The following is a 12,930-nucleotide window of genomic DNA, read 5'->3' on the forward strand; positions in this document are numbered from 1 at the left end:
TTGAAGAAACAAATTGTCCATTGACATGGGTTTAGTGGAGCATTTGTTTTTTTCTTGACAGAATGGTTCTCTGCATCCATTAAAAAGAAAGGCATTTTATTTAAAGCTTTACATGAAATAACTGAGTAAATGTGTATGTGTCTAGACTTGTACTGGCAGATGGGCGACCCTCAGTCCCTTAATTAAAGTGAATGAATCAGGGAAGACTCTCAGCCTTTACCTTGTAGCTGTGTAGCAGACAAACCCTTAGCTGGTGGGAGCCTGGGTTTCTGCTGGGTTTTTAGGGTTTCCAGTTGCTTTTTGGGGAATGCCACCACCTTCTGTCAGTGCATGCCAGGACTGACCCTGCTGCTCCTGGATAGGGAAGGAGGGAGAGAGAGGGATTGCCTTCCCCTTGGCAGGTATGTGCTGCACAAAATCTTGGTAGTGTTTGCATATGTCAAAGTGGGCTTAAAAAACTCGTACAGACCTGTAGCTGAGCAAAGAGCACAGATGTGGGCAGCCTGTGCCATTGCATAATCCGTCCTGTCCGTAGCCCATGATGCCCTTGGGGAGCGCCGTGAGAGCGATGGCTCTGAAATGCTGCTCCTCATTTTGTGCAATGAAAGAGCAAGGACCGGGTTGGCAAATTGCTCTGTGGGAAGGAGGTGGCATGAAATACCTCACTGTGATTCCACCAGTGCTCCTGCAGCCTCTCTTAGCTGGTGTCTGCTCCCCTTCTCTACTGCTGTGGCCAATTCCAGCATCTCACTGGTCCTTGCAGCTGCCCAGTGCAGCTGTGAGCAGAGAGGAGAGATGGCTGTTCATGGGGTGTGTCAGTGTCCATAACAGCTCATGAGCTTTACCATGTGGGAACTTTGTTTTAGTAGCAAATGAGAAGGTCTGAGAAAGATGGAGCTGTTGTGAGATGGGGAGCACCATGAAAGTGCAAAAAATTAACTCATTAAATAAAGTAAATCAGTACATAGGCCAGCAAATGACAGGACAGTAGTGCTATGTACGGTACTTAAACTTCTCACAACTGATTTTAGTAACATGCAGTGAAGCTGTCATTTACCAAAGCTGTCAGTTACTTAATTATAGTTTATACCAGATGATATTTAAGGTCATAGTTGTGGTATTTTCTTATTTACAGTCTAAACCATAAAAAGACCCAGAACGTTTCACCCTAGGGAATCCAAAAATGGTTGGTGTTATTCCTTCTTATGTAGTAATCTAGAGTGTCTGCTCTAAAGCAGAACTTCTGATGTCTCTAAATCAAGAAAGGTTTAAAATTTCATCCTTTGCTGTGATGTTCTTCCATTGCTTCCATAGAAAAGTCTGAGATAAACTAAGCAGGAATAAATGAAACAGGTTGGAAGTTCAAACAACAAAAAAGGTGATCTCTGGAATTCCTGCCAAAAAACAGAAATCAGAAAAATACAGTTTGACACCAAGTTTGTCATTAATCCGACTTTCGTATGTGTTCTTCTAAGATTATTCTTTTTTTCTGTCGCGTGTCAAACACATAAACTAAAATGTTTTTCTGACATTGTATATTCCATTGCTAATGAGATATTTTTTGTCTTACTGGACTGTAATCCTATTTGCCAAAAATTATACAAAGCCAGTTGAGTAAAAGCCACTTGTTTGGGTAGTCCAAAGAGTGCCAAGGTATCCTTATGCATTTCGAGCATTAGTGTGGAAAACAGTTTTCACAGAAAATGGTGAAGTATGTCCCTGTCTGCCTTCAATAGCTCTGATATAGAGTGTTCATGAAATGATGTGAGAGTACTGTATTTATTGGACTTTCTCACCCTTTTTATCTCAGTTACATAAGCCTCTTATCTGGCACCTCTTTGGCCAAACAGCTGCTTGGAGCTGTGTTTAATAGTTAACGCACAGCTGTGCGCTCTGAGCAGACAGGACCTCAGCACATGGTGTTCACCCAGATGTGCAACATCAGTACCAGCACAGAACTGGGGTGACACAGGAGTAAAACAGTCCCCTTTGACCTCCCCATCTAAAACAGATGGAAGTTAGACCTTCTCACCTGTAGGCTGCAAGCCTTGGTGGCCTGGTGTTGATCTCTTGGGTTCCACATGCTCTTAGGGACCCATTCTGGTCATGCCTCAGCCAAGCATCCAAGTCCTAGCTGCTGTCCAGCCACATGCATACCTCCACAGTGTGCATCTCTCCTTTTTTGCTGTGCAATCTACATCAGGAAGTGTAAAGTGGAACCTGAGATTGCTCAAATCCTCTGCCATGATACCTACAGGCATTTCTGCTCACTATTAGGCTTTCAGCTAGGTGGAGGCAAGCTGGTTCACTGTCTTTCTCTAGAAGCTTTAATGTGAGGGGGTGCTGATGGTGCATGCTGGTTAACCTTAAGTCATCTCATGTATCTTCTGAAAGTTGGAGGAGTGAAATGTGTCCCTTGATGTTCCTGCTGGTGAGATCTGTAGCCAAAGCTGTCTGAATTTTTCATTGTAACCACTCGATTCTTTTTTAGTCAAACATTACACGGAATCCATAGTCAAAGGATGACTTTGAAGTTTGGCTTTGTCTCCAGCACAATTTCATGGGGGACTTCAGCTTTCCATTTAAAAGTGAGAGTTCACTGAAGGTCCATGAAAATGAAGGATTGTTGAATTACATCCTGATTTGCCAACAGTATACTCAGCCCTGCTCAGAACATAAAGATACATAATATCTGCTTCCCGTGGAGTCTTACCAAAGTCCTGGTTATTGTTGCCTCTACGCAGGTTTCAGTGTTTTCATCTACTCCTGCAGGATCTGTTGTGCTTCTAATTGAACAAACCTAAGAGTAAATTTGGCTCTTCCTTTTTTTCATCAACATCCCCTCATACAGCCTAGAAGGAATATTTCCAATAACTTCCTTTTGGTAATGGCCAAACAGCTGTTCTTTACAGAAGGGACCTGGGAAACGAGGTGTGTAAATCAAACCTTTGGAGCAAGCTCCTTTTCCAGTTTCGTTTTTCTCTAACACTGGTCAGGATGTGTCTGTAGTGGCATGAGTCATGGTTGCTGCCTGTGGTACAGCAGCTCCTGAGCTTGTGGGCTATGCTGATACACACCAGTACCATCTTCCCAGCCACTTGTCCCTATATATTGGCAGTGAATGAGCTCTCCTGCACATCAACCACATGTAGTTTTGTTCCTAGGTGAAGGACTAAGGAAATGTCTAGATGGCCCTTTTGGTGCAAGATCATAACAATAAAAGAAGGCCACAGCCAAGAATTTTATGTGCCTGGAAACTTCGTTGAATTGCAGTATCTATTCACGTGACAGCTCTGCAGCATTCTGATGCCAAACCTCCAGAGAAAATCCTAAGCACTTACAGGAAAGATCCCCCGCACTTCAAGTTCTCAGTACTTTCAGTATGCATGACTTAAATTACTTTCCAGACTGGGAATTTTGTTTCTCAACACGGGTTTTATCTGAATGATGTAAAGCCGCCCCTACTTGTGTTCTGCCTTCATGCCAGGAAAAGATCTCAATGTCTTCTGCTCTCCTTGCACCAGTGCTGTGGTTTTCAGCAGAGGAAAACTGAGGCATGGGAGCAAAAAGGGGTTTTTTGCTACACACTGTGGTGTGCTCTGCTCTGGTCTGAACTGTCAGAGATTGACATAGTGCCTTGGAGTAGGAAGCAGAAAAGCTGCTGGGTCTTTAGTTTTTTGGCTAAATCTCAAGTCCTGGTCCTTGTGCCAAGAATTTCTCTTGCATTTTACCTCTATCCATTCCATGGAAAACGGACAAGCCATCTTTGGAGCAGCATCCAGAACCCATCCACCCCTTGAGAGGGGACAGAAGCAGTCTGAATTATCTTGAGAAAATAGAAAAATCATAACACAGGCTTCTGTTCCTTTGAGGAGATTAAGCTGTTTCCTGATTTTGAGAATAGATTTAATTTTTTAGCTGTTATACTACTGTATAAAAAGGAACAGACTACCAACAATCATATTTTAATACAATGAGATCTTTTTTTTTTTAAACAAAGTTTAGGTAACTTTACGGTATTAGGTATTTAGTGCACCTGCCTTAAAGGGACTGAAATAGCCCCTGAAGCTTTTATCTTTGCACAGTTGGTTGATATATGAACCCTAAGAGACAAAAAACATGTCCCATGACAAACACAGTCCAAGGAAAGGATGTCTGTTAGAATACTGTTGCCAGTCTTTCCATTATAAGAAGTGACCTTTCATTCCCTTTCAGAGATTTTAGATCTGCAGTGCTGACATAGAGGGTAAGGAAACATCGCATCACAAGAGACAATTGCCTTGATTTGTCTTACAGAACAGATCTTCTTTTACTGCCTAATGTTCCAACATGTGACCTTCACTCTGTAATTACCTATCTATCTGCTATAACGTGTTCAACATGACCTTACCCTTTTGATTGGATTTTCTTTTTCCTTCTATCAACATTTTTATTTCTCTAAGAAAATTCCGTGTCTTGTTTATGCTTAAAAGTGCTTGAGCGAAACAGTTTCTGAAACAATATTTTAAAACAAATTCTCTTCTAAGACTTGAGCTATGCCAGACTTACGAGACAAAAAGTCCTTGTTTGGTTGTAAAAAACTGAAAAATAATGAGGGGGAAAATAGAAAAGGAATATATTTTCGTCTCACGAGGAGAATTTGAAGGAAACTTCCCATAAAGGTCTACTTTCTTGAAGCCACTGCCTAAACAGGAAAATTCAGGGTGTCTAAGTTCAAAGTGTGCTATTTCTTTGCAAAACATTATGAGCCGATGTCCAGTGTGGATATTTGTGCTTACTAGCAATTGTGTCTCTAATTGGCACCATTTTGTCCAAGGCACTACACAAGTTTTATGTACCAGCCTTTTCATAAGGATGTTGGCTCTCACTGCAAACATCTGCTTCAGTTATCATGTTTCCCTTACGCTCTCTGCAGCACCAGAACCATTTCCCTCTGTATTTTTTTTTTTTTCTCACGGTTTTTCAAGGTTTTATGTGTTTTTATGCTCATGACCGTGGGGATATATTCATTAATCCTATTGCACATCAATAGAGCTACACATTTTTGGTGTACACATTTTCCCTTTTTCATACTTAATTATGAAATCCCAAGGAAAAGAATACATAAATATGCAGCATTCAGTTTGCTGTTGGTTTAAGAGTCCAACAGAGATGCATTGCAACAGTACCACTGATCATGAAAGATCTAGTAGTTAACAAAGTGTTTTATAAATTGGCCTAAAATATGTTACTTTTCTAAAGACACTTTTGCTTTACTGTAAGACTTTCAGGATGTTCTTTTGTGTAGAAGAAAATCTCTTATCAAGAAGTCAAATAAAAACAAATAATACAAGTAACTGCTGAAAGCAAATGCCTCTGAGTTTGGTATCTTTGTAAACATAATTAAGAAATTGTTTTCTCAGTATTCATCTGTGGAAATCTGAACAAGGCCCCCACCGAAGCAGACAAAAGGAGAGCCTTCAAATGTAGTCCTGCCTGTTCTTCATTTCAGAACTGTTTTTTTAGTTCTGTATGCAAAAAATGCAATTATGATGGTGACCATTTCATGGGGAAAATAATATTATTAAATGCAAATAAAATTATGCTTATTATAGTTAGAGGTGCAGAGACAGGCTGTCTCTTTGAATTGTGTGCCTGGACTTCCTTATTAATTGCTCATTTAATATTCTCCTAAGTGGTCTTTGCTGAGGTCATGTTCAACCACAGATTGACTGTGTTCACCCAAGACTTGTGGGGTTGCTCTGCATAGAAACACAGGCAGACTACTGACCCTTCTGTTACCAAATGGATGATGGCTCTGAATTAAATTTCAGATGTCTGGAGTGTTTTCATTCTTTGATACCTTCTGTGCTGGTGTTGTGCACTGGCTACTTTTGTATCTTTCAGCTAAAGATCAATTTTTAGTTTCTTTTGTAAATTCTCTATGGATATATTCTTCTAGCAAAGTTCTGCACACAGCTCAGGGTCTTGGAGTGAGCTGGTTGCGTGTGAGGTCTGTATTTAGCTGAACATACACAGAGCATCTTTTGATCTTGCTTCCATGACAGAACAGGTCTTGCTTTAGATTTGAACTGTGATGTTGCTAGGAATATTTTTCATGCTTCTGATAAAAAGAAGAGGCCTGTTGATAAGAGAAGGAGCAGGTACCTGGAGCTTCTTCTTTGAGGTCCAGTGGCAAACCAACCAAGTTGATAGTCTTACATCAGCTCCTGTAGGATTTAGATTCACTTTTTAATTGCTCATTTGCTGGGTAGTAAATAACATGTTAGGTGGTATTAAAGTGCTGTTCTCTTTTTTTTTTTGGGTCTTGATCCAGCAAACTCCTTAAGTATGAGCTTAACTAAAAATTTGTCATGTCCTTGAAATAAATGGGGTTATTAAAGTTGTATAAAGCTGAAAGCAACTTGAAGTGATGTACTCTTACATATACATCCTTGCACCAGATTGGCTGTTTCTCAGTTTCTCAGCCTCTATAAGAAGCAATTTCTAGCCTGGCTGGGATTGTGCTATGCTTGTTTTATCACTGATCATCCCAATCCTTTCCCTCCTGTCATTTTCCTTCTTGGAGAGCTGCTGGTGAATCATGATGGGAGCAGAGCTGACTGAGGTGAGTTAGACCTCTGTCATTAAAAGGATGGAGATGTCTAGGACTGGTATTACCATATAGTACTATATTCTGCATTAGAGAGCAGAAGTGTAATGTTTTGCTCACTGTCTAGGATTTATTTTATTGTTTATATCCACTTAAACAAACAACCCCACAACAAATAAAAAAGCAAATCCAGAAAGTCTCCATTTTTAACAAGTAAAATGACCTTACAGTTTTACATCTTCCCATTCCAGCTATAGAATACACTATTTTGGCAATGAACTCTGTCGTCTTTTCATCTGATTTACACAGAACCTTATGGATAACAAAATTTCTGCTTATTGCATGAGGGTGGGGGAAAAAAAAAAGGCAAGGGACTGCCTGAACAGGCTGCCATAAATACAACTTGCTTGGCATTCCTGTCCCCAAGATGAACTGATTTGTGGTCTGGATTCAGAAGTGTTTTACTGTTCTTTGCTTCTCTGATTCAGCCATTTTGATCAGGCTGATTTTCAACTGGAGGAGCTGAAGAGCTATTTTTCTCCCTGAAGGTTATCTCATTTGTTTAAAAACTGGTGGTAAACCACTGACTGCTGTAATATTTTTTTTTTAAGACAACAGCAAAGGGGGAGGAGAGTTGTATCTGGAAAACTCCCATGTGCAAAATCCCAAGGTCCTTTCCTGAAATGAGAAATACTTTCACAAGTAATAAAATGAACTTCACCGTGGTTCTCAGAAACTCTCTCCTCAGCTGTACCAGAGGATGAGCTCATCAGGTTACACTCCATGGCATTTGAGAGGGTATATTTCTTGTTGTAATACATTCAAAGTATGGTGTTTTTTCAGCCTTTACCACTGAATCAAAGTTGGTTGACTAACTTCCCCAAGGGGAAGAAAGACAGAAGCAAACACACATAAGACAACACCTTAGGAGGTGAAGCTGAAATTCCAGAAACCTTAGAAAGGTGGAATTAAGTATTCCGTATTGTTCATTAGGTCCTTAGAAAAGGTCATTTTCTTAGTTCTTCTTCTTTCTAAAAGAATTGACACCTACAGACTGTCCTTGCTGGATATTGGTTAAGTTTTTTAAAAATTATTATTACTGTTGTTTTAGTGAAGGAATTCATTGTCTGTTGAATGACAATGATACAAGCCGTATCTGTCTGTAGTAATAGGCATGTCATGGCTAGGAGGAGTAGCTTTAAGAGGAAAGTGTTGATACATTGCTAAAGCTCCCAAGGAAGTGCAGGCATCCAAAGAAAACACAGGAAGAAATTTGTCTTTCTGATTCTTGGTGCTCCTGCAGCATGGCCTAGCTGGGAAAGGGAAACATTGGTTGTACTGGGCACCCATGGTGGGGTCTGCCTTGATTCAAGCACATTTTCTTGAGTATCGAACTGTACCTCCTGGTTCCCACTCTGACACCCAGCTATACTCCTTACAGGGGGAGGAAGGCAAGTACTTTGGAAAATGCAGCTGCCTTGAGCATTTAAATGTGAGCTCCTCTAATTTGGACAGCTGGACTATCACATACGCCATTATGTTTAAAATTCGTGGTTGTGAAGGAATTAAAAGGAAAAAAAAGGAGAGATTAGTTCAGATAAATAAAATATAGAGGAAGCTGCTTTGCAATCAGCTCAGACTCTCTACAGGGAATTGCCTCACCAAAAAGGATGTCTTCCAGATTCCTTCCCACTCATCTTCCTTATGAGATAGTTTTTCTCCCCCAGTGCAAGGATATGTTTGTAGCTCCTGCCATCTAGAATATCCTCCTTGTGTGTATGGCCTAAATGGCCTTTTTGCCTTATGACTTAGCACCTACTTTTATTCATTGTGAAATGATTTTATATGCTTTTTAGTAAATGTGACAGGCAGTGCATTATGCACTGTCGTGTTTTATTTACTCCCATAAAGCATTATGGAACACAGTTAGAATGTGACATCCAGGACGATGTGTAGTGCTGCATTGTGTTGTGTTGCAACATAGGACAGTTCAGTGCCTCGAAAGACAGAGTCTTTTCCTTTCCCTCTATCTTTTACTAAGTGTTCTTTATCCTGACTTTTCTCTTGGTGAATATGTGACTTCCGTGAGTTCCCCCAGTGCATCTCATGAGGACAATTGTCTGCTTGAAAGGTCTTATTTTAATCTCATAGCTTTGTTGCTACAAAAGGTACAAGAGTTGCTCACATCTCCTGAAGCTGTTTCCCAGATGCTTGATGATTCATGAGAAGCCAACCTCCTGGGAGTGAGTCTGGGTTGTCTCTGTTCTATCTAAGCCTGTTAACACTGTGAAATCCCAATGAAAATCCCCTTAGAAAATTCTAGTGTGTTTGATTACAGTGCAGGCTACACTACTTCAGGTTGTAATTTAGAGCATGGTCAAGAGGGTGGGAGGGAATCAGGCTGTCTCAGAGCTCCTGAAGAGTCTGTTCCAGCATCAGATGAAGGCTTTGAATAGCTTTAGATTTCATCCCATGTGGGCTATAGAAATAGTATTTATGATCAATCAAACATACTTTCTTCTTTTGTGGAAAGGACTTTTCCTCAGAGTGGAGTATTTGAATATCCCTTACTTTTCTATAGTGAGAATTTTCTCCCCATGCTTCTCTCCAGCCTTTACCATGCTGCATTTACCATGATGGACATAACAGGTCACTGTGCTTTGATTTTTCAGCTTCATAACATGTGTGGCTCTATTGCTGCATGTACCATGTATAAGTTGGATACTGCAGAGCTGTGCCAGCCGTGACACTTCTAGTCTTGGTCAGGTGTGACACTGTAGTCTGTGGGATTCTGAGTTTAACTTAAAATCTGTGACAGGCCCTCTTCTTGATGTACAAGAGAGCAGGTAGTGTTCATTCTCAGTTGGTGTGTTGTGTGCACAGTTGTTTTGTTTGGGGGCATAGTTATGAGCACATTTCGGAGATACTGTCCCCAGAACTTTAATTTCAGCAGCGGACGACAGGAGGGTAAAGCCTGTGCTAGGACTGCCTGGGAAAAGGAAACCTTCACCTCAGAATCGTGAACCAGATGGAGCCACACAGTGAAGTGCATGGTGAATGAGGGATAATGGCAATAGTTTGCTGTCCAAGAAAGAAGACTAAAGGACTCTCAGACACAGGATGAGTTTTGCCATGTTTTACTGCAGTAACTTTTGCTCTTAGGGAATGGTTGTTTTACACTAAAACTTTTTATCATCAAATCTGTTTTATTTTTATCCCTTTTCCTGGATGTTTTGGATAAAGTCCTATGAAATATCTTGTCCTCTTGGTGTTCTGGCTGTTTTCAGAGGCCAAAAGTCCTCAGAATTTCAGTAAGAACTCAGTAGTGTTGGCTGGACATTTTGTTTCATTCCAGATCACAGGAAAAAAAAACCCACAGATATATTTTTTCCCCTTTTTTAAGAATAAAAGCAAATACAAAACAGACTTCAGCATAGATGTCCCTGATGAAAATCACAACAAAACTAATAGGTGGGTGGTCTTTATTTTCACCAAATTGGCACTTTTCCCATGCAAAGTGGTTGGTCAAAGCAGAACAAAACAAAACAGGCTAGTTCTGCACTTTGTGAGATAGGCCTGTGTTTGCTTAGAAAGGGTGGCTCAGAGTGTGAAAGCGTCTTAGAAAGATGTCACAATTAGATCTGGAGATAGTTTTATAAGAAACACAGACTTTTGTGTTTTGAGTACCAGGTTGTTTGGAAGCTAGAATTACTGTGCTGTCAGAAGAGTACAATGAACTGTTGTTAGACAACCATGCTTTGCTTACAGCTGTGTGCAGGAAGGTATTTACTGCCAGGAACCAGTGAAAGCAACCTTAAAAATAGATGAAAACATTGAAACCTGAAAAATAGACTAATCATGAAGTTTGTACCATTTGTATGGATTCCTGTTTTCAATGAGCATTTATAAAACAAGTATATTTATTTCATATAAAGAGCTTAGAAAACTTCAGTCGTATGTTAGATTTTGCTTTTTAAGAGTGGAGACTTAGAGTAGTGTGTGTGACAGATGGCTGTGGCTGGTTGCTTTGGTTTTGTATTTCCAGCATTCACAGAGTGGCTTGGTGGAGGTATTTTTCCCCCATTTGTTCTTCTTTAGTAGCCAGATTCAGGAGAAGGCACCAGGTTTCTATTTCTATTGCTTGCAGTGGAACTGGAGGTTGATGTGGCATTCAGCAGAGTGGGGTGATGTTCAGTTTGAGACAAAGACACCAGAGTTTGGGTGTCATACCCTTTTTTACATGAAAACAAGTGTCCGAATTCGTGTAGATCCCTGCACATGACGTGGGGAAGGAACACAGGTAGCTGTCCCACAGGTGGAGGCTCAGAAGTGCGTGTCTTGACTGGGAACTGAAACCTGCCGTGATCTACACATTGCCTTGGAGCTTTCTGATCCTCAGACTTTCCCCATACTAAAGTTGTGGATGCATGGCAGAATAGTTGTTTGCAGCTCTTTGATGCAAACCGACCCAAATTCTAGTATCAGAGATGGCTGGGCAGTGCAAGTACATGGTGAAACTGAGTAGAGAGCTGGGTCTTTGGCACAATTTCTGTAATCCTTGGAGCCATGGATTTAAAGTAGCTGGGGCTTTACCACAGTATAAGTAAACTTTAGAAACAATTGAATATTTACTCAGGCAAAAGTTGTGGAATTTTAATTAAGTAAAGACTTGACTATTTTTCTTGAAGTTACTTAGTAAGATGGTTGATGGGACAGGACCTGGCCTCATTTATATTAGTATAAGCATGGAGTAGCTGTTTGAGTGAATGGACCATAGGCAGAAATTGGTTCACACCATATAAATAAAATCAAAACATGACCTTACACATGTTTCTGGGAGGGAATACTTAAGCACAGTAAAGAAATTTAAATTCACCCATATTCATTTTCCTGCAGGCCTTCATTGCTGCTTTTGTTTAGAGGGCATTTCTCACCAGAGCACAAAATTTGGGAAGCAGGACTGTTTACCTTTTTTATTTCAGTGTGTCTTACTTCATTGTTCTCAAGCTTGTAGCTTTTATTAAAGTTTAATTCTGTTTTAAAACAAAAGTGGTGAGAATGAAATCATATAATCAATATAAATGTAAAAATAATGATACATTTCATGTAAAATAAAGAGTCCATATACTTGGCTTCTGTTGTTCTTACTGTTTAATAGGGGATTGAATTAAGAGAAAATACACTGTACTACTATTTAATAATAACTGCTCCTAGACCCAACTTTTTATAGACTTGAAATGCAAATAATTGTGCTGTGTTATAAACTGTTGTGTTTTTTGCCTTCCTGTAACTGGAACAACATACTAATTTCTACAAGTTGTGACTACTAACAGAGAGCAATCACCTCACAGACTTGTACCGAAAAGAAGAGACCATCAGCGTGGCAGGGAACGGCTGCATCCACAGTCCTCGCTTCCCCAGCAGCTACCCCAGGAACCTCCTGCTGACGTGGCGGCTCCACTCCCCAGAGAGCACCAGGATCCAGCTGGCTTTTGATAATCAGTTTGGGCTGGAGGAACCCGAAAATGAGATCTGTAGGTGAGTGGAAAGTGAAAGTTTGCAAAGGGTTCCTTAAGAGCACCTTTGAGCTCACTGGCATGAGACTGCAAAGCAAAACCAGGGCACCTCTGGCCGGGTCTAGGGTGTCCTTGCAGGGAGGACAGACCTTTAAGGGGTCCTCCCAGCTGAAATTGATCTTTGAGTTCATAAATAAACTGAGCTGTCCTGGACCTGAAGCAGTTTTGTCAGGTTTAGTCCTCCTAGAACATTTGAAGCACAAGGTACTTGAATGCTCAAATCCAGCTATCTAACAACATGGCTGCTACTTTAATAGGATTTTGTCCTCTATCACCTCTGTCACATTTCAGTCAGGCAAGAAACATCTTTTTCAATAGGTGGAGGGCTCTAGGAGGTTTGAGTGAGTAGGTAAGTGCTTATATTGGGGTGTGAGGGACAGATAAGAACATATTGAAAAATATAGTTATGTTCAAATTACTTGCTTATCTTTATTTTTACTCTTCACCGGTACAATTCCTTTTAAAAGTTTTAAATATAGGTCCACAAACCTATGTGTGTTGATGCATGCTGATGTATCTATAAATCTATTAAAGCCTACCCTACTATATCCCGGTTGCTTTGGTTCCCCTTTTAAGGAAAAGTGACCTTAAGCTCAGATGATCTGGCTGATTAAGCTAGGTGCATAAACTGTTTTGTGTTAGTAGAGTACAGAGGTGAATCTTGCCAACATTCACTAAAACAGTATAAATCCATGTGTTTATATTTTTTTTATTCAGCTCTCTTTTCTGTGGGAGAAAACAGGCTCAGGATTCCCATGCCCT

General features: G+C 40.4%; 1 protein-coding gene across 4 annotated transcripts in view; it reads left to right on the forward strand.

Moving 5' to 3' along the window:
* The window catches only part of PDGFD (platelet derived growth factor D), a 140,440-nt gene that overhangs the window by 70,217 nt on the left and 57,293 nt on the right, over nt 1-12,930 (forward strand). For 2 of the 4 annotated variants that reach the window (XM_058863924.1, XM_058863938.1), the window contains exon 2: nt 11,926-12,130. In XM_058863924.1, the coding sequence (XP_058719907.1) occupies nt 11,926-12,130 (205 nt within the window). The remainder of the gene's footprint in view (nt 1-11,925; nt 12,131-12,930) is intronic. The other 2 variants (XM_058863931.1, XM_058863947.1) reach the window with 1 other exon arrangement.

Source organism: Poecile atricapillus, chromosome 1 (genome assembly GCF_030490865.1).
Source record: "Poecile atricapillus isolate bPoeAtr1 chromosome 1, bPoeAtr1.hap1, whole genome shotgun sequence".
Taxonomy (NCBI): Eukaryota; Metazoa; Chordata; class Aves; order Passeriformes; family Paridae; genus Poecile; species Poecile atricapillus.